This window comes from Manis javanica, chromosome 4 (genome assembly GCF_040802235.1).
Source record: "Manis javanica isolate MJ-LG chromosome 4, MJ_LKY, whole genome shotgun sequence".
NCBI lineage: Eukaryota > Metazoa > Chordata > Mammalia > Pholidota > Manidae > Manis > Manis javanica.
In genome coordinates this window covers 635,072-659,296 of record NC_133159.1, presented here as the reverse complement: position 1 = coordinate 659,296, position 24,225 = coordinate 635,072, and the positions used below count along the sequence as shown (strand labels likewise).

At 55.8% G+C, this 24,225-nt stretch overlaps 2 protein-coding genes across 3 annotated transcripts in view; one reads left to right on the top strand and one right to left on the bottom strand.

Annotated features, from left to right (window-relative positions):
* The first annotated feature begins 737 nt into the window (after positions 1-737).
* Positions 738-6,532, top strand: TMEM240 (transmembrane protein 240). Its single transcript, XM_036999561.2, has 4 exons — positions 738-992; positions 1,324-1,430; positions 5,489-5,697; positions 5,848-6,532. Exons 1-4 carry the CDS (start codon positions 936-938, stop codon positions 5,994-5,996), a joined length of 522 nt encoding a protein of 173 aa, XP_036855456.1. The 5' UTR covers positions 738-935; the 3' UTR covers positions 5,997-6,532.
* Positions 6,533-6,663: 131 nt separating this feature from the next.
* Positions 6,664-24,225, bottom strand: part of LOC108387022 (ATPase family AAA domain-containing protein 3) — a 29,871-nt gene continuing 12,309 nt past the window's right edge. The window contains exons 9-16 of one of the 2 annotated variants that reach the window (XR_005056351.2): positions 23,874-23,930; positions 23,521-23,646; positions 23,169-23,293; positions 22,622-22,673; positions 22,238-22,308; positions 21,321-21,488; positions 19,894-20,087; positions 6,664-7,368 (exon numbers count right to left, since the gene is read on the bottom strand). Coding sequence is in view for 1 of the 2 variants with exons in the window: in XM_036999655.2 (XP_036855550.1) it covers positions 7,204-7,368; positions 19,894-20,002; positions 21,321-21,488; positions 22,238-22,308; positions 22,622-22,673; positions 23,169-23,293; positions 23,521-23,646; positions 23,874-23,930 (873 nt within the window). In the remaining variant the exon portion in view is untranslated. The remainder of the gene's footprint in view (positions 7,369-19,893; positions 20,088-21,320; positions 21,489-22,237; positions 22,309-22,621; positions 22,674-23,168; positions 23,294-23,520; positions 23,647-23,873; positions 23,931-24,225) is intronic. The other variant, XM_036999655.2, reaches the window with a different exon arrangement.

Below are 24,225 nucleotides of genomic sequence, written 5' to 3'. Positions count from 1 at the left end.
GAGGACTTCAGCAAGGACCATGTCACTTGCTGATTTGCAAAGGGGGCACTCAGGGTCGCGTTCCCCAGAGATCCGCTTCCGAAGGGGCTGCTTGCTGGGGCTGGGGCCCCGTGATGGGGCAGCCCAGGGCCTGCAGGGCCTGCCTCCCTTCCCGGCCAGATCAGAAGTCCTTCCCCCAGGACTGCGAGCAGACCGGCCCTTTCTCTGTGGCACCTGCTCCCTCGCTGGGATTGGTGTCCCTACAGCTGCCCCCAGGGAGCCCTCGGTTCCACAGCTGTGGAAACCCTGGGGTGCCCCGCGGGCAGTGCGGTGGTTGCCTGGGCTGTGGGTCAGGGGCTTGCTCAGGGACGTGGGGCGCCCAGAGCAGGGCCACGGCACGGGCCTCTGGGCCTCTGCCCAGCCCAGGTGCCTGGGGCGGACCCCTACGGGAAGCTGGGGCTGAGACTGGTATGCACCCTGGGGCGCCCCCGCCTTTGCCGGGCTCCTGCCGTGGGCCTGCGTCCGGCCCTCCGAGGGGCCTCCCCGGCAGCTTGCTCGCGGTCCCGAAGGGGGTCCTTCAGCGGAGGGGGAAGGGGGCGGGCAGCCGCCCCGGGGCCCCATCGGCCACGGCCGGTCTGGTCCGGTGCGGACCCGGCCCGGGCGGCAGGGCAGGCGGGCCAGGGGGCGGCGCGGCGCGGGGAGCGGGCGGCGCGGCGCGGGGCGGGGCGGGGCGGGAGGAAGGCCGAGGGCGGAGCGGAGCGCGGCGAGCGCGACGGCCGGCGGCGAGCGACCCCGAAGCGCCGCGTCCCTTGCCCGCCCCGCCCCGCGCCTCCTCCGCGGCCGGCGGAGCGCGGCGGGCTGACCTCTGCGGAGGCGGCGGGGGCCCAGCATCGGGCCGGGGCCGGGGGGGCGCCGGGGCCGGGGGGCGGCGCTCCGGCCCGGCCCGGCCCCGCCCGATGTCCATGAGCGCGAACACCATGATCTTCATGATTCTGGGGGCGTCGATCGTGATGGTGAGCGGAGGGGCTTCCCGCGCGCCCGCGCCGCCTCCCGCGCCCGCGCCCGCGCCGCCTCCCCCACCTTCCGCGCCTTGTTTACCGGCCCGCGCGGCCTGCGCTCCCCCATCCCGGCCTGCGCGCCCCATCCCGGCTCGCGCCCTCCCATCCCGGACGCACGGTGCCCCCATCCCGGCTGCTCCTCCGTCCCCGGGTGCCCTGCGCGTCCCCATCCCAGACTTCGAGCCCCCGTCCCCGGCCTGTGCTCCCCTATCCCCAGAGCACCGGCGCCCCGCCTGGGGTCCCGGCCGGCTGCTCCCCGGCAGTGACGGGTCATGGGCTCTTCCAGGCCATCGCGTGCTTGATGGACATGAACGCGCTGCTGGACCGATTCCACAACTACATCCTCCCGCACTTGCGGGGCGAGGACCGCGTCTGCCACTGCAACTGTGGTCGGTGAGTCCGCGCCGGGTGGGGCAAACGCGTGATCACACGTGTGGCGGGGCCACTGGGATGTGGGGGAGCCCCAAGCCCAGGCTGTGGGCTACGCTAGGCCGGTGCGGGAAGGACTGTCCCGTCCCTTCCAGCCCCGGGCTGGCACCTGGGGATTGGCCAATTGGGTTCCAGGAGTGGGGTAGCATGACCAAATCAGTTAGGACCCCCCAGAATGCCTTTAGAGAAAGGGCCCACCAGGGTGATGGGCAGAAAGGGCCTTTGGCCTCCTGCTGTGGGGCCTGGAGGCCCAGAGAGCTGCAACCGAGCCCAATAGCCCAGGAGGCATCTGGCAAACAGCCGGGCCCACAGAGTATACCACCCTTCCCCTGAGCCCTGCACTGTGCCCATGAACTTTCCTGGGAACCAGGAACAGGGCAGTATAGAGGGTCAAGGTGGGCAGAACCTACCTTGAGGGACACCTGGCCCAACCCCGCAGAGTACAGAGGAGGAACTGAGGCGAGGGAGGTGGAGCTGCCCAAGGTCACTCAGAGAGGGAGGGGAGAACCCAGGTCCCCTTCACCCGCTGTGTGACCCCCATTCCGTGCACATGTAGTGATGGGGTCTTCCTGGCCATGCATGTTTGTATGTCCACGTACGAAATAAATACCTTCTCATGAGATGCGCATATGTGTACCGTCTGTGCATATACATGTGCGTACACATGGCACACGCGCACATTCGCATGCACACCCTCATCCCCTCAGGATACCCTCAGGCTGGGCCCGTTGAGAAAGCAGAGGCTTGAGCGGAGAGATGTGCCCAAGGTCACCAGCTGGGAGGGACCTGCCCCTGACCTGTGCTCACCCTGCTCTGCTCCAGGGATATGCGCACACACAGTGGGCGGGGGATGTGTGTGAGAGACAGGACCTTTCGCTGCACTAAGCATGCCGCCTGCCTGGGGGTACAGAGCGGTGTAGTGGAGCAGAACATGGGCTTGAGGGAAGGCAGAGATGGGAGCTCCTTGCATGTGTTGGCCAGGGACCCACAGAGAGCTTGCTGGGTGCCCACATGTCCCCAGAGACCCCTGTGCTCCCGCCTGGTGCACGTGACCCAAGGCTAAGGAAAGGCAAGTTGGCACCACTACCTCCTGGGGGCTGTACAGCGGGCCAGTCCTGAGCGATTGGCCCGGACTCCGAGCCCTGCAAACATCTGTGACACATTTCACGTGTGTGTGGGCTGTTGTATTGTGACCAGCATGTATGTGCCTGTCACCTCACACTGGGGGCCTAGCCAGGGAGACAGGTGTGTTTTCAGAGTGTATTGCATAGGGTGTCACTTGCAGTGCCCAGACTACATGCACGGGTAGGTGGGTCTGTGGATGCAGGAAACATGGAGTTCTGCCTGCTGAAGACATGGGTTGCTTCTGCGTGTGTGTCCACATATGTGTGCTTTGTACACATCACTACATACAGGATATGTAAATTCAGTGTACAAAGTGTTCTTGTATATTGACAGCATACATGTGTATGCACAGTACACGTATGTGATACAATATACAGTGAAGAGTGTGCTCCATGTGGGTATGGCAAATGTGTCTGCAGAGGACAGTTTTGCATATGAGATATCCTTGTATGAATCAGGCACATGCAGCACCACAACAGACTTCACCCATGTATGTACATCACGTGTGCAGAGTAAGCATACATGCACAAGTGTGCCTGTGGATAGTTTTATAGAGAACATGTATATAAACTAATGCTCCAAAGTGTGTGTGTGCCAGCAGGCAGTGTCTGTGTGCCCATGGCCATGCATATGCCACAGCGCCCGCAGAGAGGATGGCTGTGTGCAAGGCTGAGTGCCTGTGCATCTACTTGTGATATGCATCAGCTCATGCCAGGCAAGTATGCATGTGCACACACGTGGAGCTTGTGGACCTTCGTCCACGGTATACACGCATGTTCTGTGCATGTGGCCAGCGTGTATATACAACATGAAGCATGTGTGGTCCAGGCTGGACACCTGTATGTATACTTCTCATGGCAACCTGTGTGCACAAGGGAGACCTGAACCCCACCCCCAGGGTCTGATTTGGAAGAAGGAGGAGGGCAAAGGGTAGGGAAGCTGCTACAGATGCCAGGCCAGCACTGGGGGCACAGGTCATGACTTCCAACCTCTTGGAGCTCCTGAGCCTCCCAGGGTCGCTGGGGCCCAGCCTTGTCCTACTTGCAGGACACCAAGGGCCACTTCTAGCTCCCTCGGCGACTCGGTCTTTGTGTTTCCTACCTGACCAGCCGTGTGTCCATGGGTAAGCAGCAGTGGTGCCAAGGCCCAGAGGGCTGGCCAGGGTGGGGACGACCGCGGTGCTGTCAGCCCCCATGAGGTCCGGTCCAGCCTGGGGTGCCCAGGGTGAGGGGGCCTGCTAGCCAGTCACGAACAGTGTCCTCTCCTGGGGGACCAGCAGCAGCCACACATTCTGGGCAGCAATCGGTAGTTTTCTATCCCTTGTTAATGATTGATAATGGCTGCTGATGAGCTGTGATGAGTGACAGGACAGTCCTTGCTAAGGGACCAGGGCTGGTGGCCTCTGGTCCAGGGGAATGTGGTGGCTGAAGCCACCTGCTGGGATGTCACACTCTGGACATGCTCAGCAGGATGGCTCCGGGGGCCCCTGACCCCACAGGGAGGAAGGCCCTCTGTGGCCCCTGCTGCGCAAGGACATCAGCGAGAGAGGGGCAGCGGGGGCCCAGGGTCAGGAAGGGTTTGCGGGGTTTCCATTTTTGAGAAGGTGCCTCTGCAGAGAGCGTGGGGCACGGCCAGTGGCGAGGTTGGGGGAGGGGAGGGGGACCTATCTGGGCTGAAGCCTCCGTGTAGGTGTTGACATCTAACTGAGGGGAAGATGGAAAAAGAAGGCTTGGGGAGGGAGGAGCTATTTTTAGGTGTGAGTTTGAGGTGTCTGTAGTTCCCACGTGGAGACACCACGCAGGCAGCTGGAGCTCAGAACAGACATGGAAGGTGGTGGGGACACTGGGGAGTGGGAGGGGAATTAGAGACCAGCAGAGGGGCCCCGGGAGGAGGGGGACCCGGAGAGGAAGTCCCTGCACTGCCAGGCAGAGGGGGGGGCCACAGCCAGGGCGCAGCGGCTGCACGGACTCCCAGCACCTCGGGCCGTCAGTGCCAGCGCTCCCCCTGGGCTCTCCTGCTGGTCGGGGTGGCGGGGGGTAGCCCCAAGTCTGTTGCCCTGGGTGTTGGTCTCCTGGGGAAGGCCACCCCATCCTGGGTCACAGGGCCCAGAGGGCTTCCTGGAGGAGAAGGGGATTCAGGCAGGCGTAAGGCCGGAGGAGCCTTGTGGGACGGTGCGGTGTGGCCCTCAGAGGCAGCGAGGGCCTGGAGGGTTCAGAGGCCCGAGCTTGGACAGCCCAGGGAGGGGCTGGGGGGCATGGCACAGGCCTTGGTGGGAGCTGGGTCACGGGCGGGCAGGGGCTGCGGTCCAGGCGCCCTGGACGGCTGGAACATGGCCCATCCCGGAGCAGTAGAGCGGGTGGCAGAAGCGCAGATGTGTGTGGGGCAGGATAAGGAGCATCCCCAGGAGGGCGGGTGAGAGGCTGGGGCGCCGGGCCGCGCGTCCCGGGCCTCCGGCACCGTGTCGGGCTGGGGAGCTGAAGAAGGCGAGGCGACCCGCAGCGGGGCTGACCCCACCTGCTTTCCGTGGGGGCGGAGCTAAAGCGAGAGTGGGCGTGGCCGCAGGGAGGGAGAGGTCACAGGGGTGGTCCCCGAGGAGCGGGAAGGGCCCTCTGTGGGCACAGCCCCGTCACCCCGGGTCTGGCCGTGGGCTGTGACCCTGCCGTCACCCTGGAACGACTCGTCCACCCGCACCGTGGTCCCTGACCCCGTCAGGGAGTCGGCGCCCCCAGGCCCGGCAGAGGAGGCGGGAGCATGGCTGGGCAGACGCACCCCCGCCCCTGGCGGCTGCCCCTTGGCCACGGGCCCCGCCCTCTCCCAGCTCCGGGCTCCCACCTGGCCGCCCCTCCCGACCTCGGCTCCCGCACACGGGCGAACGGGTGCCCCGCCCCGCCCCCCAGGCACCACGTCCACTACGTGATCCCGTACGACGGGGACCAGTCGGTGGTGGACGCCTCCGAGAATTACTTCGTGACAGACAACGTCACCAAGCAGGAGATCGACCTCATGTTGGGGCTGCTGCTCGGCTTCTGCATCAGCTGGTTCCTGGTGTGGATGGATGGCGTCCTGCACTGCGCGGTGCGCGCCTGGAGGGCCGGCCGGCGCTACGGTGAGTGGGGGACGGGCGGCTCGCCGCCCCGTCCCCGCCCACCAGCCCTGTCTCCCGCCCCGCCCTGCCAAGGCCCCGCCCCCGCCCGCCTCGCCACGCCCACCGGCCTGCCTCCGCCCCGGCCCGCCTGACCGTGCCCCACGCCCGCAGACGGCTCGTGGACCTGGCTGCCCAAGCTATGCAGTCTGCGGGAGCTGGGCCGGCGGCCGCACAGGCCTTTCGAGGAGGCGGCCGGGAACATGGTGCACGTGAAGCAGAAACTCTACCACAACGGCCACCCGAGCCCGCGGCACCTCTAAGCCATGCGCAGGACTCGCGGGCCGCCGGCCACGCGTCCACGCACACGGGACTGGACGGCCGCCCCGGGCCAGGGCGCCCGCGGCCGCCGGGCGTGTCCAGCGGAAGGTGCTGTCTCTTCTTTTTATAAAGGGGGTCGGGTGGGGCCGGGAGGGGTTGCGGGGGGCCGGGGCTGCAGGCGGGGGCGAGGCACCCGGGTCCACCCGCTCGTCCCACGTCCTGAGTGCCGCCTGCGCCGGGCCCACGCCTGTGATTTAAAGCCGCCAGTTCCCTGTGCGCCCGTCTTTGCGTGCCCGCGGACCACTGGGCCGGCTCCGTTGGAGGGTAGTGAGGCCGGGAAAGGGGCTCCCGGCCACGCCCGTCTGCACACGGGAGCATGTGCATGGGCCGTGTGCGTCCGCGGGCCGCAGTGGGGGGAGGCGGGGTGCAGGGGGTCCAGGGGAGGCCCTGGCCCAGCAGCAATAAGGTCCCTGAGCCCTTCGGCGTGGCAAGTGTGGCCACCCTACCCAGGGCATCTCCGGTCGGGCACCTCACTGTGACCCCCCTATCCCTGCTGGTCAGTAAATTCTCCAGAAAGCTCCAGCCTCTGCATCTTCTTTCACGTCTGACCCCATGACCCTTTCGAGCCCCTGCACCCCACAGCATCCATGAGATAGACACCATAAGGTGTTTCGTTCATAGTTTTTATTAGATTCTGGATAAAAAGACCCCACTCCAGTGGAAGGCTGTGGTTCTTCTGGGCCAGGGTTCTCTCCCAGCACCAGTCTGCCCTGGCCAGGTGACCAGCTGGTCTCAGGCTTGAGTTGCTCATAGTTCTCGGCCCCTGGGTTTGTCACAAAGTGTGTGGGCACCTCCCTGTCCTGAGTAGTGATGGATGACGCTGGTGAGCAGCACGGGCCTGGGTGAGACCAGGCCCCACCATACCAGCCCACGACTGCTGGGCACAGCAGCTCAGCCACTGTCCCTGGGCACAGAGTAGTGCCTTCTCTTCATTTCTGGGCCTGGCCTGACCCTCCCCAGCCAGGCTCACAGCCTGGGGGGGACAGACTGGGGGACCAAGGAACCAGGCCCACTGCCGCAGCTCTCCTGGCTGAGGCCTTCAGGGCTGCCCCAACCCTGACTAGAGATGTGTTCAAAATGCTGGGGAGGTGGGCAGTCACCAGGAGACACAGGAACCCCTGCCAGGTCAGCAAGCCCAGGTGCCCAGGCTCACTGGGCCTGTGTCCTGGGGGGCAGGGGCTGGCCACCCTCGGACCCATCACCCTCCGCCTGCAGCCACTGCATCTTCTGCCGGTGTTGCTGAATGGCGTCCTGCACCCGAGCATCCATCATGGCCTCGGTGAGGACCCCGTCCTCAGAGGTGTATGCCATGGCCTAGCAGGGAAAAAGGGCATCGGAGGGGCTGCTGCGTGGGACACAGGTCTCCCAGCCACAGACACCCAGAGCCTCCAGCACCAGGCGGAGCCTCCAGGAACCACCCACCGTGCAGGCAACAGCCTGAATCAGGGCCAAGGCAGCCTGGCCAGCCTGACCCTTGCTGCTGCTTGCACCCCACCCAAGAGCTGTCTCTCGGAGAAGCCCTCCAGAATCGGAAGGCCTCCTGCAGGTTAGGGTTGGGGAAGGGTAGCTACCACCACCCACAGGCCTGTGCTCCCCCTCAGGAGCCTGGCCTGCCAGCAGAACATACATGCCAATATGCTAGTGGCACACACATGCTCACAGGTGAACCTACGGCCCAGAGCAGCAGCCATGCCTCGGCACCAGCCCTGCCTGTGTCCCCAGCTGGCACCAGCGCTGCCTTCTTGCTCCACTGAGTTTCTCAATGACTTTCTAAAATTAGAAAGCTCAAGGCCAGCCATCAGGAAGCAGCCCAGCCCCCACCACACATCCAGAGGGTCCTGCTTCCTGAACAGCAGAGCCGCCTTGGGGTGCAGAGCAGGACCACAGGGGGCCACCAGGGGCAGGTCCTTTTTGACATGGGTGGAGGCCAGGGCCCCCAGGCAGAGATCTCCTGAGAAGCTTCTGATGAGGTCAGAGTGGCCCCACATGCTGAGCAACTTTAGTCTACCACCACCTGCCTTGCAGGCCCACACTGTCTATACAGCCCCAGCAGCACGGGCAGCTAAGAGCCAGCCACTGCCCAGGGCTCCCCAGCAACAGACCTGGCCAGGCATATGCATGGGACCAAAGTTTTGCTCATCAGGTTCCAGTGCAGTCCCCAGCACCCCAGCCACCAGGCTGCCACCCCTCCCAGATATCCCACTGCCCACCTGCTTCCCATCCCCCAGCCTATGGTCTGACGGAGCCTGCTGTGAGGACAGTGGGTGTCCAAGCAGGGGCCTGAGCCAACCCTCCTGCATCTCCACCTGCCCAAGTGGCCTCAGCCCATGGAAGCCTTGCGAGCAGCCACCATCTGAGATGACCAGCTGCTCTGTTCACACAGGCTGGGCTCATTCCCGGGACACAGCTATCCTCAGGACCTGAGCAAGGCTGAGGAGAGAAGGGGCTGACCCCAAAGCCTCCTTCGAGGAGCACACGGGCTCTGAGGAGGAACAGAGGAAGAGAGGTAGAGGTGCGTGGACACCCCAAGGGGAGCACTCCAGCCCAAGGGCCCACACCAGGGCCTGGGAGCAGCAGGAGGCTTCCCCAAGGGGAGGGTAAGAGGGGTGTAGCTGCTCCAGAATCCCAGAGCATCTGAGTAGACATTCACCCAGGGGTCTGGACCTCCACTGAAGCAGGGCTGGCTGGGGTACTTCCAGGTAAAGAGTAGATGAGGGAACAGGGATGGTCAGGACTTCACCACAGGGAAGCCTGGCGGGCACCACCTTAACCCACTGTCCCAGGTCACCACTATGACATCATCTGAATGCCGAGTACCCCCGACAGGCCATGACCAGAAGAGCACTTCATCTCTGGGTCTCCTCCACAAACACACAATTCCTATCATGAGAAAGACATCAAACAAACCCAATGACGAACATCCTGACACCTGAACATCACTCCATCAAAAACAAGGGCCACCTGAGGAAATGTCACAGCCCAGGGTGGGGCCAAAAGGGATGTGGTCCACGTGCCTCGTGAAGAGACAGTCACAACACGGCGAGGGTGTGAGGTGCACAAGACCGTGAACCTGAAATTATTGAAAAATAAAGAAGTTCCTAAAAAGAGACATACCCTGTACCTGACAGCTTCACTGGTAAATTCTAACAAATGTTTAAAGAACTGAGAACAATCCCTCAAACTCTTCCAAAAAAAATGAAGAGGAGGGAAACTTCCCAACTCTTCTATGAGGCAAAACCCTGACACCAAAGCCGGATGGAAACTACAGACCAACATCCCCAAGAATATGGGTGCAACCTCGTCAACAACACATCTCCAAACCAAACTGGGTGGCTTATCAAAAGGATCACACACCATGACCAACGGGGATTTACTCACGGAATGCAAGGATGGCTCAACACAGGAAGATCGACAAGTGTAGCACATCACATCGACATAACGAAGGATAAAAACTATGTATCATCTCACTTGATGACTTGGCAAAATCTAATGCCTTTTCCTGATGAAAACAATAAACCAGGAATAGAAGGAAATTTCTCAACATGACAAAAGGCCATACATGAAAAACCCACAGCAAACATCAATGGTGAAAGGCTGAAAGTTTCTCTACTAAAATCAAGAACAAGACAAGGATGCCCGCATTTTCCACTTCAGCTCAAAAAGTACTGGGAGTCCTCACCAGAGCAGTTAGGTAAGAAAGAGAAATTAAAAGGCATCCACATTGGAAAAGAAGTAAAATTCTGCTTGCAGGTTATGTGATAGTAGTACACCCTACAGATTCACCACAAAATTGTTAAAAATAAATTCCGCAAACTAGCAGGATACAAAATTAACACACAAAACTCATTTGTGTTTCTACATAACAATCAACAATCCTGAAAATAAATTAAGAAAACAATCCTAAAGCATAAAAATATTTATTAGTAATTAACCAAGGAGGTGAAACACTTGTACACTGAAAAGTACAAAAGTTACTGAAAGAAATTAAGAATGACACCAAAATACAGAAAGATATCCATGTTCACAGACTGGAACACTAAATATTGTTGTGATTTCATTACTACCCAAAACAATCTACAGATTTAATGAAAATCCTATCAAAATTACCATGTCTTTGCAGAGATAAAGCCACCCTGAAATTCATGTAGAATCTCAAGGGACCCCAAATAGCCAAAACAATCTTGAAGAAAATAAAGGGGGAAGACTCACACTTTCTGATTTAAAACCTGTTACAAAGCAACAAGGGTCAAACTTGTGTGGTGCTGGTTTTCAACTTAAAGATGGCAGTGTGACAAGTGAGACAGAAACTTCCAAAACCACATATAACATGAAAATATAGCAAATACAACTAATCATGAAAGAAGGACAGAAAAGAAGACTGTGACAGACTGCCTACATCTGGGGAACAGAGCAGACCTCACGGAAAAGGGTAAAGTATAAAATCCGGTGGAACCCAAGCCCTTCCCCCACCCCAGCTCACCGGAGGGAGGAAGAGAAACAGAGCAGGGAGCGGGTGGAGGCCTGGGACTGCTGAACACCCAGCCCTGGAGATCCGCTATGGGAGCACGAACCTACATTGCATGGTGCTCTGGTGATTAGTGGGGTTGGAAAGCTAAGACAGAGATTCCAGCTGCTTGTGGAGAACAGGTACCCACAACTGGCCACTCCGGGACAAAAGAAAGGCAGGCACTCTGACAGACTCCCCAACAGCAAGAGGGCTGCTAAAGGGACAAGGATTTCACAGAACTTGCTCCTCAAGAGAAAGGACAGGTGGACAAAATCTTCCTGGCCCACTCAGCCCAGCAGGTTGGGAACTTTCGGGACCTTCAGGTGTTCCATCCCCCTGGCTGGCAATGCAGCCCTGAGGCCCCCCCACTGAGATATGCAGCCTGCCATTCCTTCCTCTTGACTGGCACTGGCTCACAAACCTGCTAACCCCACCAAAGTGCCAGGCCAGCCAGAGGGTGGCCCCATCTACAGCAGTTACAGGGGCATGGCATAGAAGCTCCTCCCTGTTCACTTGTCCCACTGGCCTTGGCAGTGGAGGCAGGCACTGCAGCCAGGAAGCTGGAAAGAGCTCTTTCTTCCTGGAGGGCACCAGCACTGCACAAGAGCAGCCCCCACCATTGCTCCAGGGGCTGAGCAGCTCCAAAGAGTAGAGCTTCTGGGCACTAGAGGGCGCCACCTACACAAAGTTTTATTCCAAATTATTCATTGGAAATATGAAACATCAAAAGAACCTGATACAAACCAAAATCCCCCAAAAAACAGAAAGAGAACCAAGTGAAACTGAAATCACCAATATTCCTGTTAAAGATTTCAAAATAAAAATCGTAAACATGCTCACAGAGCTCTGGAAAAATATTTAAGACCTCAGGGAGGACTTCAAGAAAGTGACAGAAACTTTGAAAAATACAGTATCCAAAATGACACATACAATGGAGATATTTAAAAGTAGATTAGATGAGGTAGAGGAGACGGTAAATGAAATAGAAATTAGAGAAGAGGAGTACAATGAAGCTGAGGCACAGAGAGAAAAAAGGATCTCTAGGAATTAAAGAATATTAAGAGAACTGTGTGACCAATCCAAACAGAACAATATTCGCATTATAGGGGAACCAGAAGAAGAGAGACAAAAAGGGGTAGAAAGTGTCTTTGAGGAAGTAATTGCTGAAAAAAATGCCCAGTTTGGGGAAGGAGATAGTCTCTCAGGCCGTGGAGGTGCACAGATCTTCCATCACAAGGGACCCAAGGAGGACAACACCAAGATATATGATAATTTAAATGGCAAAAGTCAAGGATAAGGACAGTAATAAACGCAGCCAAAGCGAGAAAAAAGATCACCTACAAAGGAAAACCCATCAGGCTATCATCAGACTTCTCAGCAGAAATCTTACAGACCAGAAGAGAGTGGCATGATATATTTAATGCAATGAAACAGAAGGGCCCAGAGGAGACTAACTTCAAACCCAAAGACATACACAGACTGAAAGTGAAGGAATGGAAAAAGATATTTCATGCAAATAATAGGGAGAAAAAAGCAGGAGTTGCAGTACTTCTATAGGACAAAATAGACTTCAAAACAAAGAAAATAACAAGACAAAGGAGGACATTACATAATGATAAAGGGTCATAACCCCATTTGTATAAGAGTATATAACTACTATAAATATCTATGCATAGGAGCACCTACATATGTAAAACAATTACTAACAGAATTGAATGGGGACATAGAATGCAATGCATTCATTTTAGGAGACTTCAACACACCACTCACTACAAAGGACAGATCCACCAGGCAGAAAATAAGGAGGCAGAGGCACTGAACAACACATTAGAACAGACGGACCTAACAGATACCTACAGAACTCTCCACCCAAGAGCAGCAGGATACACATTCTTCTCAAGTGCACACGGAACATTTTCAAAAATAGATCATATGTAAAGATGCTCCACAACACTAATTATCAGAGAAATGCAAATTAAAACCACAATGAGATATCACCTCATACCAGTTAGGATGGCCAGCATCGAAAAGTCTAAGAACAACAAATGCTGGCAAGGATGCGGAGAAAGGGGAACCCTCCTACACTGCTGGTGGGAATGTAAACTAGTTCAACCATTGTGGAAAGCAATATGGAGGTTCCTCAAAAAACTAAAAATAGAAATACCATTTGACCTGAGAATTCCACTCCTAGGAATTCACCCGAAGAAAGCAAGATCACAGATTCAAAAAGACTTAGGCACCCCTGTGTTTACAGCAGCACTATTTACAATAGCCAAGAAATGGAAGCAACCTAACTGTCCATCAGTAGATGAATGGGTAAAGAAGATGTGTATATATACACAATGGAATACTATTCAGCCATAAGAAAGAAACAAATCCTAACATTTGCAACAACATGCATGGAGCTAGAGGATATTATGCTCAGTGAAATAAGCCAGGTGGAGAAAGACAAGTGCCAAATGATTTCCCTCATTTGTGTAATATAACAACGAAGCAAAACTCAAGGAGCAAAATAGCACAGACTCACAGACTCCAAGAAGGGACTAGTTGTTACCAAAGGGGAGGGGTGGGAGAGGGCAGGTGGGGAGAGAGGGAGAAGGGGATTTTGGAGTATCATGATTGGTGCACATGGTGTCTGTGGAGTCATGGGGAAGATAGTGTAGCTCAGAGAAGATAGGGACTTTGGGGCATCTTACTACCCTGATGGACAGTGACTGCAATAGGGTGTAGTGGGGGGACTCGATAATAAGGGAGAATGTAATAACCACATTTTTTCTTGTGAAATCTTCAAAAAAGTGTATATTAATGATACCTTAATAAAAAATAAAAATAAAAAGTAAAAAAAAAAAAAAAGAATAGATCATATACTAGGCCACAAAACAGCCTCAGTAAATTCAAAAGGATTGAAATAGTACCAACCAGCTTCTCAGACCACAAGGGTATGCAACTAGAAATGAATTATGCAAAGAAAACAAAAAAGCCCACAAACACGTGGAGGCTTAACAACATGCTCCTAAATAACCAATGGATCAATGACCAAATAAAAAAAGAGATCAAACAATATATGGAGATAAATGACAACAATAATTCAACACCGCAAAATCTGTGGGACGCAGCCAAGGCTGTGCTAAGAGGAAAGTATATTGCAATACAGGCCTACCTCAGGAAAGAAGAACAATCCCAGATGAACAGTCTAACCTCACAATGAAACTAGAAAAAGAGGAACAAACGAGGCCAAAAGTCAGTAGAAGGAGGAAGATAATAAAGATTAGAGCAGAAATAAAATCGAGGAGAATAAAACAATAGTAAGAATCAATGAAACCAGGAGCTGCTTCTTCGAGAAAATAAACAAAATAGATAGACCCCTAGCCAGACTTATCAAGAAAAAAAGAGAATCTACACACATAAACAGAATCAGAAATGAGGAAGGAAAAATCATTACAGACACCATAGAAATACAAAGAATTATTAGAGAATACTATGAAAAGTTATATGCTAATGAACTGGATAACCTAGAAGAAATGGAAAACTTTCTAGAAAAATACAACCTTCCAAGGTGGCCCAGGAAGAAACAGAAAACCTAAACAAACCAAATACCAGCAATTAAGTTGAGTTGGTAATCAAAAAACTACCCAAGAATGAAAGTCCCTATACCAGATGGCTTCACTGCTGAATTTTATCAGACATTTAGAGAAGACATAATACCCATCCTCCTTAAAGTCCTCCAAAGAACAAAAGAGGATGGAATAGTTCCAAATGCATACTACGAGGCCAGCATCACTCTAATACCAAAACCAGGCAAAGACACCACACAAAAAAATTGCAGACCAATATCTGATGAACATAGATGCAGAAATACTCAACAAAGTATGAGCAAACCGAATTAAAAAATACATCAAAAGGATCATACACCATGACCAAGTGGGATTCATCCCAGGGATGCAAGGATGGCACAACATTTGAACATCCATCAACATCATCCACCACATCAACAAAAAGGACAAAAACCACATGATCATCTCCATAGAGGCTGAAAAACCATTCGACAAAATTCAACATCCATTCATGATAAATACTCTCAACAAAATGGGTATAGAGGGCAAGAGCTTCAACATAATAAAGGCCATATATGACAAACCCACAGCCAACATCATACTTAACAGCGAAAAGCTTTCAGATTTTCCTCTAAGAGAACAAGACAAGGATGCCCACTCTCCCCATTTTTATTCAACACAGTCCTGGAGGTCCTGGCCACGGCAATCAGACAACACAAAGAAATAAAAGGCATCCAGATTGGTAAGGAAGAAGTTAAACTGTCACTGTTTGCAGATGACATGATATTATACATAAGAAATCCTATAGAATGCACCCCAAAACTACTAGAATAACTAGTTTTATTCAGCAATAACTAGTATGAATTCAGCAAAGTTTCAGGATACAAAATACACAGAAATCTGCTGCATTCCTATACACTAATGAAGAACTAGCAGAAAAAGAAACCAGGAAAACAATTCCATTCACAATCATCAAAAAGAAAAAAGTACCTAGGAACAAACCTAACCAAGGAAGTGAAAGACCTATACTATGAAAACTACAAGACACTCATGACAGAAATTAAAGAAAACACCAATAAATGGAAATACATCCCGTGCTCATGAAGAATTAACTGTCAAAATGGCCATCCTTCCTAAAGTAATCTACATATTCAATGCAATCCCTATCAGAATACCAACAGCATTCTTCAATGAACTAGAACAAATAGTTCTATAATTTATATGGAACCACAAAAGACCCCAGATATTCAAAGCAATCCTGAGAAGAATGAATAAAGCTGGGGGAATTACTCTCCCCAATTTCAAGCTCTACTACAAAGCCACAGTAATCAAGACAATTTGGTACTGGCACAAGAACAGACCCATAGATCAATGGGACAGAATGGACAGCCCAGCTATAAACCCAAGCATGTATGCTCAATTAATATATGATAAAGGAGCCATGGACATACAATGGGGAAATGACAGCCTCTTCAACAGCTGGTGTTGGCAAAACTGGCAGCTACATGTAAGAGATGAAACTGGATTATTGTCTAACTCCATACCCAAAAGTAAACTTGAAATGGATCAAAAACCTGAATGTAAGTCATGAAACCATAAAACTCTTAGAAGACAACATAGGCAAAAATATCTTGAAAATAAACATGAGCAACTTTTCTCTGAACACATCTCCTCGGGCAAGGGAAACAAAAGCAAAAATGAACAAATGGGACTACATCAAACTAAAAAGCTTGTGTACAACAAAGGACACCATCAGCAGAACAAAAAGGCAACCTACAGTGTGGGAGAATATATTCATAAATGACAGATCCAACAAGGGGTTAACATCCAAAATATATAAAGAACTCACACACCTCAGCACCCTAAAAGCAAATAACCCAATCAAAAAATGGATGGAGGATATGAACAGACATTTCTCCAAAGAAGAAATTCAGAAGGCCAACAGGCACATAAAAAGATGCTCCTCACCACTAATTATCAGGGAAATGCAAATTAAAAGCACAATGAGGTATCATCTCACATCAGTTAGGATGGCCACCATACAAAAGACAAACAACAACAAATGCTGGCAAGATGCAGAGAAAGGGGAACCCTCCTACACTGCTGGTGGGAATGTAAGTCAGTCAGTGCAACCACTGTGGAAAGCAGTATGGAGGTTCCTCAGAAAACCCAAAATAGAAATACCATTTGACCCAGGAATTCCACTCCTAGGAATTTACCCTAAGAATGCAGCAGCCCAGTTTGAAAAAGACAGATGCACCCCTATGTTTATAGCAGCACTATTTACAATAGCCAAGACAATGGAAGCAACCTAAGTGTCCATCAGTAGATGAATGGATAAAGAAGATGTGGTACATATACACAGTGGAATATTATTCAGCCATAAGAAGAAAACAAATCCTACCATGTGCAACAACATGGATGGAGCTGGAGGGTATCATACTCAGTGAAATATGACAGGCGGAGAAAGACAAGTATCAAATGATTTCACTCATCTGTGGAGTATAAGAACAAAGCAAAACTGAAGGAACAAAACAGCAGCAGAATCATAGACTCCGAGAAGGGACTAGTGGTCACCAAAGGGAAGGGGGTGTGGCGGGGCTGGTGGGGAGGGAGGGAGAAGGGGATTCGGGGGTATTATGATTGGCACACATAATGTAGAGGGTGGGCATGGCGAAGGAAGTATAGCACAGAGAAGGCAAGTAGTGACTCTGGCATCTTCGTACGCTGATGGACAGTGACTGGAAGGGCTTGTGGGGGGTACACAGTAAAAATGGTGGGTGTAGTAAATACAATGTTGCTCATGTGAAACCTTCGTAAGAGTGGTTCAATGACACCTTAATAAAAAAAAATTGTGTGGTGCTGGCATAAAGACAGACAGACCGACCGATGGAACAGAATCGAGGGTCCAGAAAGAAATCCTTCAACACATGCTTGACTGATTTTTGACAAGGAAGCCAATGCCATTCAGTGGGGAAAGGCAGTCTTTTTCACAAGTGGTGCTGGAAAACTGGAAGTTCACATTCAAAAGAATGAATTTGGACCCTTACCTCACACCACAAACCAAGATTAACTCAAAATGAATCAAATACCTAAGCATAAAACTTTACTCTATAAAACTCTTAGAAGAAAACATAAAAGGGTTCCTGATACTGGGTTTAGCAGTGATTTCTTGGCTATGACACTAAAAGCACAGGTGGGAAAAAAAACTGGGCTTTATCAAAATTAAAAACTTTTGTACATTAAAGGACAATATCAATAGAGAGTAAAAAAAGGTAACCTACAGATGGGAGAAATTATTTGCAAGTCACTTTTCTGATAGAGTTAATATCCAGAATAAAGAACTCCTACAATTCCACTACAAAAAAAATCAAACACCCAAGTAAAAAATGAGACAAGGACTTGAACAGACCTTTCTCCAAGGTAACACACAGATGGACAATAAGCACATGACAAGATGCTCCACATCACTAACTGTTGGGGAAATGATCTCAAATCACAGTGAGAACTCTCTCACACCACGCATCAGGATGTCTACGACCCCGAAATCAGGAAACAGCAAGTGCTGGCAAGGGTGCGGAGGCGTCGGGAGTCCTTGCACACTGCTGGTGGGAGTGTGCAATGGGGCAGTGCATGGGAAACACTTCGGCAGTTTCCCAAGTTAAACACAATTATCATATGATCAAATAATCCCATTTTTGGGTAGACAAAGGGATTAAAAGCAGGGTCTCAACAGCATGATGCACAACCACTAAGAGGTGAGAGCGACCCATGTGTCCATGGACAGATGGTGGTGAGCCACATGTGGTCCGTCCACACAGGGGGTGTGATGCAGCCTGAGAAAGGAGGGGCGCTCTGCCCCAGCTGCAGCGTGGGGGGACCCTGAGGACACACGGCAGGGAGCCAGGCACAGAGGGACAAATCTGTGCGACCCAGTCACAGGCCGTTCCCAGGGGAGTCACACCCAGAGAGACAGAGGAGAAGGGGGCCGGATGGAGGCTGGGGTTTGCTGGGGACAGAGGTTCAGTGTGGGGAGATGGAAAGTTCCAGAGCTGGGTGGTGGGGATGCTGCACAACTGGGAACAAGCTGGATGCCCGAGCTGTGCACCTGACGACGGCCACGGTGGTAAATTCCTAGTGATGCACAGTGACAAACAATTGTGCTGGGATGGAAGCCACAGCAGGTCCACACAGTGCTGGCAGGGGCTTCAGAGAGCAAGCGCCCAAGTGCCTGGGGAGGGCAGGAAGGCAGGAGCAGCCATGGCAAGCCAGCTCCGGGCACCCGCGCCCACGGTGGGAGAGAGCCAAGAGAAGAGGCCTGCCGTCTGAGGTGGAGGACTGCGCCTGGCACCTGGGCCCCTCCCTCCCCACCAGCCTGGAGAAATCATGGACACGACTCGAGCAAAAGCAGCCCGTCTGGCACGTGTACACACCGTGGTGAGGACCAGACCCCAGGGGGTCACTCTGCAGAGACTGCGTCCCACACTCCTGGGTCTGACAAGCCTGGTGTCCCCGAGCCAGGCAGGCCTGTCCCCTGGCTTGGCCAATGAGAGTTGAGGAGGACAGGTGTGGTGGGCCTTAGTGTGGACGCTGGGAGCCAGGGTGAGCCCCCACTAGGGCTCCAAATTCATATGCTGAAGCCTTAACTCCCAGGGCAGCTGTATGCGGAGATGGGCCCCTAAAGGTGGTCAGGAACAGGTGAGGGCGGGTCCTGACCCCACAGGACAGCGTCCTTACAGGGAGGCCCCAGAGCCGTCTCTGCTGCATGAGGACACAGCGAGGCGGCAGTCTGCACACCATGAGGCGGGCCCTTCCAGGACCCCAGAATGCTGGCCCATAGCACTGCTAGCCGTTCAGGACAGGACAGGCTGTTCTCCACTCTGGCTGTGGAACAGCCACCCTCACAAAGCTTGGGCTCCGAGTGGGGGTGGCCTGCAGTAGAGCCCCCAGCTGCCCACGTGGGGCCGTTTGTGGCAGAAGCACAACCCAGTCATCCTGACTCGGCTCCCTGTGCCTGGGCCACATTCACGTCACAGCAGCCATCTGTTCAGTTCATAAAACACACATTCACACATTCCCTTAAAAGCTACGTTTACAGTGGCTGGGCTGCCATGTAGCCTGAGACAGGCCCTGGGCAAGTGGGGGCCAGCAGCGAAGCACCGAGCCGCTCGGCACCCTCCCACGGTGAGCACACACTTCCTGAGGGCTGCACCCAAGGCTCCCGGAGTCACTCAGGCCCACGGACCTGCTGCCGGCACACTTCAGAGCAAACGCCGGACCAGGGTGGCGAGAGGCAAGTGTGGCCCCCTGCAGTGAACTGCAGCACAGGCTGCCTGGATGCCACAGGGGACCTGCTCACACACAGCGGGGAGCAGACAATGCAGACCTCGGGGGGAAGGTGGTGCCCGATCCTTATTAGGCGACAGTCCTTTCCTGGCTCATCTCCCGTGCCCTGCCAAGCCCACAGGATTCCTCTGCCCCACCCAGGCCGGGGCCCCTGGCCTCCCACCTTTCTGCAGAGCTCCTGGAACTGACTGCCTGGGCCCTGAACCAGGACACAGCGCAGGGCGTCCTGAGGGGCCGAGCACAGGCCTGCGGGGTCCCGATGCCGAGACACGCAGCTCGTTTCCTGGGACACTCTCAGCTCCGTGAGCTCTGGCCCCCCTCCCCCCTCCCCCCTCTGGGGGATACAGATGCCAGCACAGGGCCCTTCACACAACTCAGGGGGCCTCCAGATTGGCTGAGCTCACATCTGTGCTGCGCGTGTCCCCAACTCACCTGCCATGCCACAGCGAGCTGGGAGATCTCCCGGCCCGACATGCCCTCCGTCAGGCGCGCGGCCTCTGAGCACTTCTTGCCATAGTCAAACTGGGCCAGCTTCAAGCGCCTGGTGAGGACAGGTCCCCAGTGATGCACCACAGGACCCAGGGCAAGACCAGAGGCCTGCATAGCCCCACGGAGGGTTGGGACATCTGCCAGGAGCAGGGCACCTGTCACCCTCGGAGGGGACACACGTCAACACCCTCCTTCTAAGGAGCCAAACTGTGTCCCAACACCCACACCTGGGGCCAGCCTGCCCGCCCTGCCTTTCCGACCCCGCTGGGCACGCCCCTTCCTCCCGGAGCCCAGGATGGGGTCCTGGTGGGACAGAGCCAGTCAGGATGTGCAGCGACTGGAAGGGCTCCAGGAACCATGCCCACAGCCCCACCCCTGCCCCAGGCAGGGTCCATGGTCCCCTCACCCCCTACCCCACACCCCACCCAGAGCAGCAGCTGCAAGCACATGAGCAACAAGCTGTTCAGTGAGCCGGCAGCAAGTGGAAGGGAAGCAAGCCAGGCCTCTGAGCCAGGGCGCGGCAGCACGCCCATCCCGCCCGCATGCTGACCCCACCCCCAGTCCGGTCTGGCTGAAGGCCCAAGAAAGTAAAAAGGCCTCAGAAAGCCCAACTGCACAGAAGGATGGGCCACTGGGAGGCTGGGGGCCTGGACCAGCTGGGGAAGGGAGAAAGGAGGCCAGAGAGGGGAGCCTGAGGGGGTGCGCCACAGAGGGGAGTGGGGCGGGTGGGGCCGTCTCGGAGCAGCAGACGCCACGGGGATCCAGGTCAGGGCTGCGGGATCCAGGTCCCGGGAGGCAGGTAAAGATAGAGCAGCCTTGGTTTTCTGGAGCACTCCGGGCAACGCGTTCAGAGAGCGTGGGAGCGTGTGGGATCCCGCAACCTGGAGGCCTTGCTGTGAGCAGGCGAGGCGCTGCAGGCTCCTGGGAGTCGGGGTCAGCAGTGGGCAGCGCACAGAATCCTGCTCCAAGACCACCCTGACAGGCTCAGCGAGGGCCCAGCGAGGGCTGCCGTGCCCCAAGCTCTCGGGGGCCTGCCTGCAGCCTGGGGCCTGAGCGTGTGCTTAAGGACCCCAGACGGTTATGGCGCTTGGCACAGGGCCCAGAGGCACTAACGGTTCGTTTGTGGGAGTGGTCATCCCATCAGAGACCCATGAGGAGCAGGACAGGGGCCCAGGACGCAGCAGGCAGACAGAGCTGCCGGTAGCCCTGGCGATGGAGCCGCACGTGACCCTGCGCTGAGCCCACGTGAAACCACAGGGTGGGTTGGGGTATGGTGCCGGAGCCGGACGGGAGCTGGGGCCGGGGCAGTGTGGCAGGGTGCTAGGAGGCCCGTGGCAGGCAGGGAGTGAGTGGGTGGCCAGGACACTTACTGCTTTCCCTCCGTCGCCGGCTTCAGAACATACTTGTCAAAATACATCCTCACCAGGCGCTCCCGCTCCTCCCGCCGCGGCAGGGTGAAGTGGACCATCTCGTCCATGCGGTCGTTGATGGCCCAGTCAAACTGCTCGGGCTGGTTGCTGGCCAGGACCAGCATGAACCTGTGCCAGCAGACGGGAGCTGGGGCTCCTGGCCGGCACCGCCCTCCCTGGGACAGGGGCCTCTCAAAGCCACACAGGGCAATGTTCTAGCAGAACCCGTCTAGCAGCTTTTTAACCCAGAGGACCAGGCACTGTCCCCCCTCCGCTCCCTCCCTGCCTGTTCCAGCCTCTGCTGACTCTGTCCTCGCCCCAACTGCATGCTTCTCCTCTGACCAGTGGGGTGGGCTGTGTAAGCCTCACCATTTGCAGGAGGGGCAGGGACCCTGGGGTCTGAAACAGATCTCTGCCTCCAACACTGGGGGCCCGGATTGCAGGCCTGGGGCTCAGCTGAACAGAGGGGTCACCTCAGCAGCAACCCACACTCGCCTTCCAGGGGCTCTGAGAGGGGGCGGGGTCCTCACCACAGCAGCCACGGGGGAAGGATACGCGCTCGTCTGACACGGGGCCCCACAGCTGATGGACAGAGCTAAGCACCCCTCAGTGAGGTCCCACCAACGCAGGGCAGCAGGACAAGGGGATTTGGAAGGGGCAGCCGGCACCCCAGGGCAGTGGCCTGTATGAGAGAACCTGCTGCCCAGCGGGCACGCCTCAGTGGCCCCGGTACCCCACTGTGCCCAACTGGCCATCCCCACCACAGGGGCAGCAGATGCTGCCCAGCACTGGGGGCATGTGAGTAAGGCACCTGCCCTGTGTGGCCAGCGGCCCCGGGACGGCTGCCATGGGGCCCAGGCACCCTGCCCGTGGCTCACTTGCTACTGTGCTGTCCCGTCCTGTGCAGGAAGGCATTCAGAGTGGCCCGAAGGTCCTCGCTTATCTTCTCCTGCAGAGGAAGGAAGAAGATGACACTTACGGTCTTGCAGCATTGGGCACGAGGCAGCCAGGGAGGCGTAAACAAAGGCCCCGCCCCCTGCCCCGCGGAGCTGCACAGAACACTGACTTTCTGAAACTAAACTCCCAGAAGTGTCTGTAAAAGGTTCAACTGCTACTTTTGCAGCAACTCGTCACAGGAACGCCACTGAGGAGCAGCCTGAGGTCAGCCACAGTGGCCTTCCCAGGAGGCGTGGCCACGCGGCCCCTGCCGCTCGCCTGCGGCCAGCCCAACCTCACCAGACGGAGGCTTCCAGAATACTCACAGTCGCTCTCTTCCTGAGGAAGGCGTCTGCTTCATCCACGAAGAGCAGGAGGCTGTGATGACGAGGGTCCGAAGGGGGGGTACCGCTCAGGCAGAGCCCCGGGAGAGGCCTCCCTGCACGGGCACTGCCCTGTCACACAGTGACGTGCTGACCCCGCTAAGACTGGAGCTTTGTTCGAGGGACCCAGGCAACGTGCTGGACTCCGCAGCATCTGATACCCCAGACCTCAGCCTCGGGAGGGGCGTGCAGAGAGGACAGACCATCCTGACCTGGCGCTGAATGACCTCCCCCTGCAGCCTCTTGTCTTGCATAGTTTAAAATCAGAGACACTGAGAGGCTCTTGTAAGGAGCACAGGTCACCATACTCTTAACTAAGGATGGACTTCTCCACCGGACCCCCACCCCCAGGGTGCTGCCAGACAGCAGCTGCTCCAGCCTCATGCACGACCACAGGGGCAGGCTTCAGGGAAAGCCACTGAGCCCCTTCCTGGCAGGAGCCCAGTGGCCTTGGGCACTGGAGGGGCATCTCAGATGGCACCTGGCTCACCCTCGCCGGCTGGTGTTGGCCCAGTCAAAGACCTTGTGCATGGCGGTCACGCCGTCCCGCCCCATGGGGGCCACGTCCCCGCCCGTCATGATGGCATAGTCCATGCCCGAGTGCAGAGCAAGTTTCTGGGCAAGAAGGGCGGGAGGGGAAGAGGCACAGTGCGGTCGCTTCCTCCTCTGCAAGCAGCCCAGCCCCGGCCTGCTCCCACCTGCTGTGGAGGCCCTGGGGGGTGGCTGCCCCTCCCACGAGGCCCCAACACCCAGCGCCCACTCCCCAAGAGCTGCAGCCGCAGTTCCCGGCGGGTGAGACCCCCGGGAGGCCCAGCCCCACCTGCACGGCCAGGCGCACTCACCTTGGCAAACAGAGTCTTCCCGGTCCCGGGCGGCCCGTGCATCAGGATGTTCCTGTACACGCTCTTGTTCCTCTTGGTGTTCCTGGTGGCGATGGCGATGTCCCGCACACGTGCCTCCAGGCTGGGCTGCCAGGGGACACGGCCATTTGGGGGAAACTGCCACAGGGGCTGCCCTTCCCGAGCGCCTGGGCCGGCACGACGGGCCGCTGATCCCAGGCTGGGGCTCAGTCAGCAGATGCTACTTCAGGAATGAAAAGCAGCCCCATCTGCTGGAGCTGGAAAACGCCAGGGCAGAAGGGCAGACCCGGCCCAGCCCCAGCCCCAGCCCCAGCCCCCACGGCAGCACCACTCACACTGAGGATGACGCCCTCCACCGCATCCTGGGGCTTACTGAGCAGCCGCCTGCTGACCTGCGGGGCGAGGCCGGGGCATCAGCAGAGGCCGCGGGGCGGCTGCCCCACGGGCACACGCGACTGCTGCGGAGCTCTCTCCACAGGACACGCGTGACCCGGCCTGCTCCAGAAGGGTGGCAGATGAGATTGTCCGCATTGTGGGGCCGGGCGACTTGCAGGTCCACATGGACCTTTATTTTCTCGACCGCCCACACCATGTGTGCGATAGGCAGAGGTCCAGCCGCAGCCCAAGGGAGAAAGTGCCTTGGGGAGGGACACAGTGCTGGCCAGAAGCTTGCCTCCCCCTGGGGTG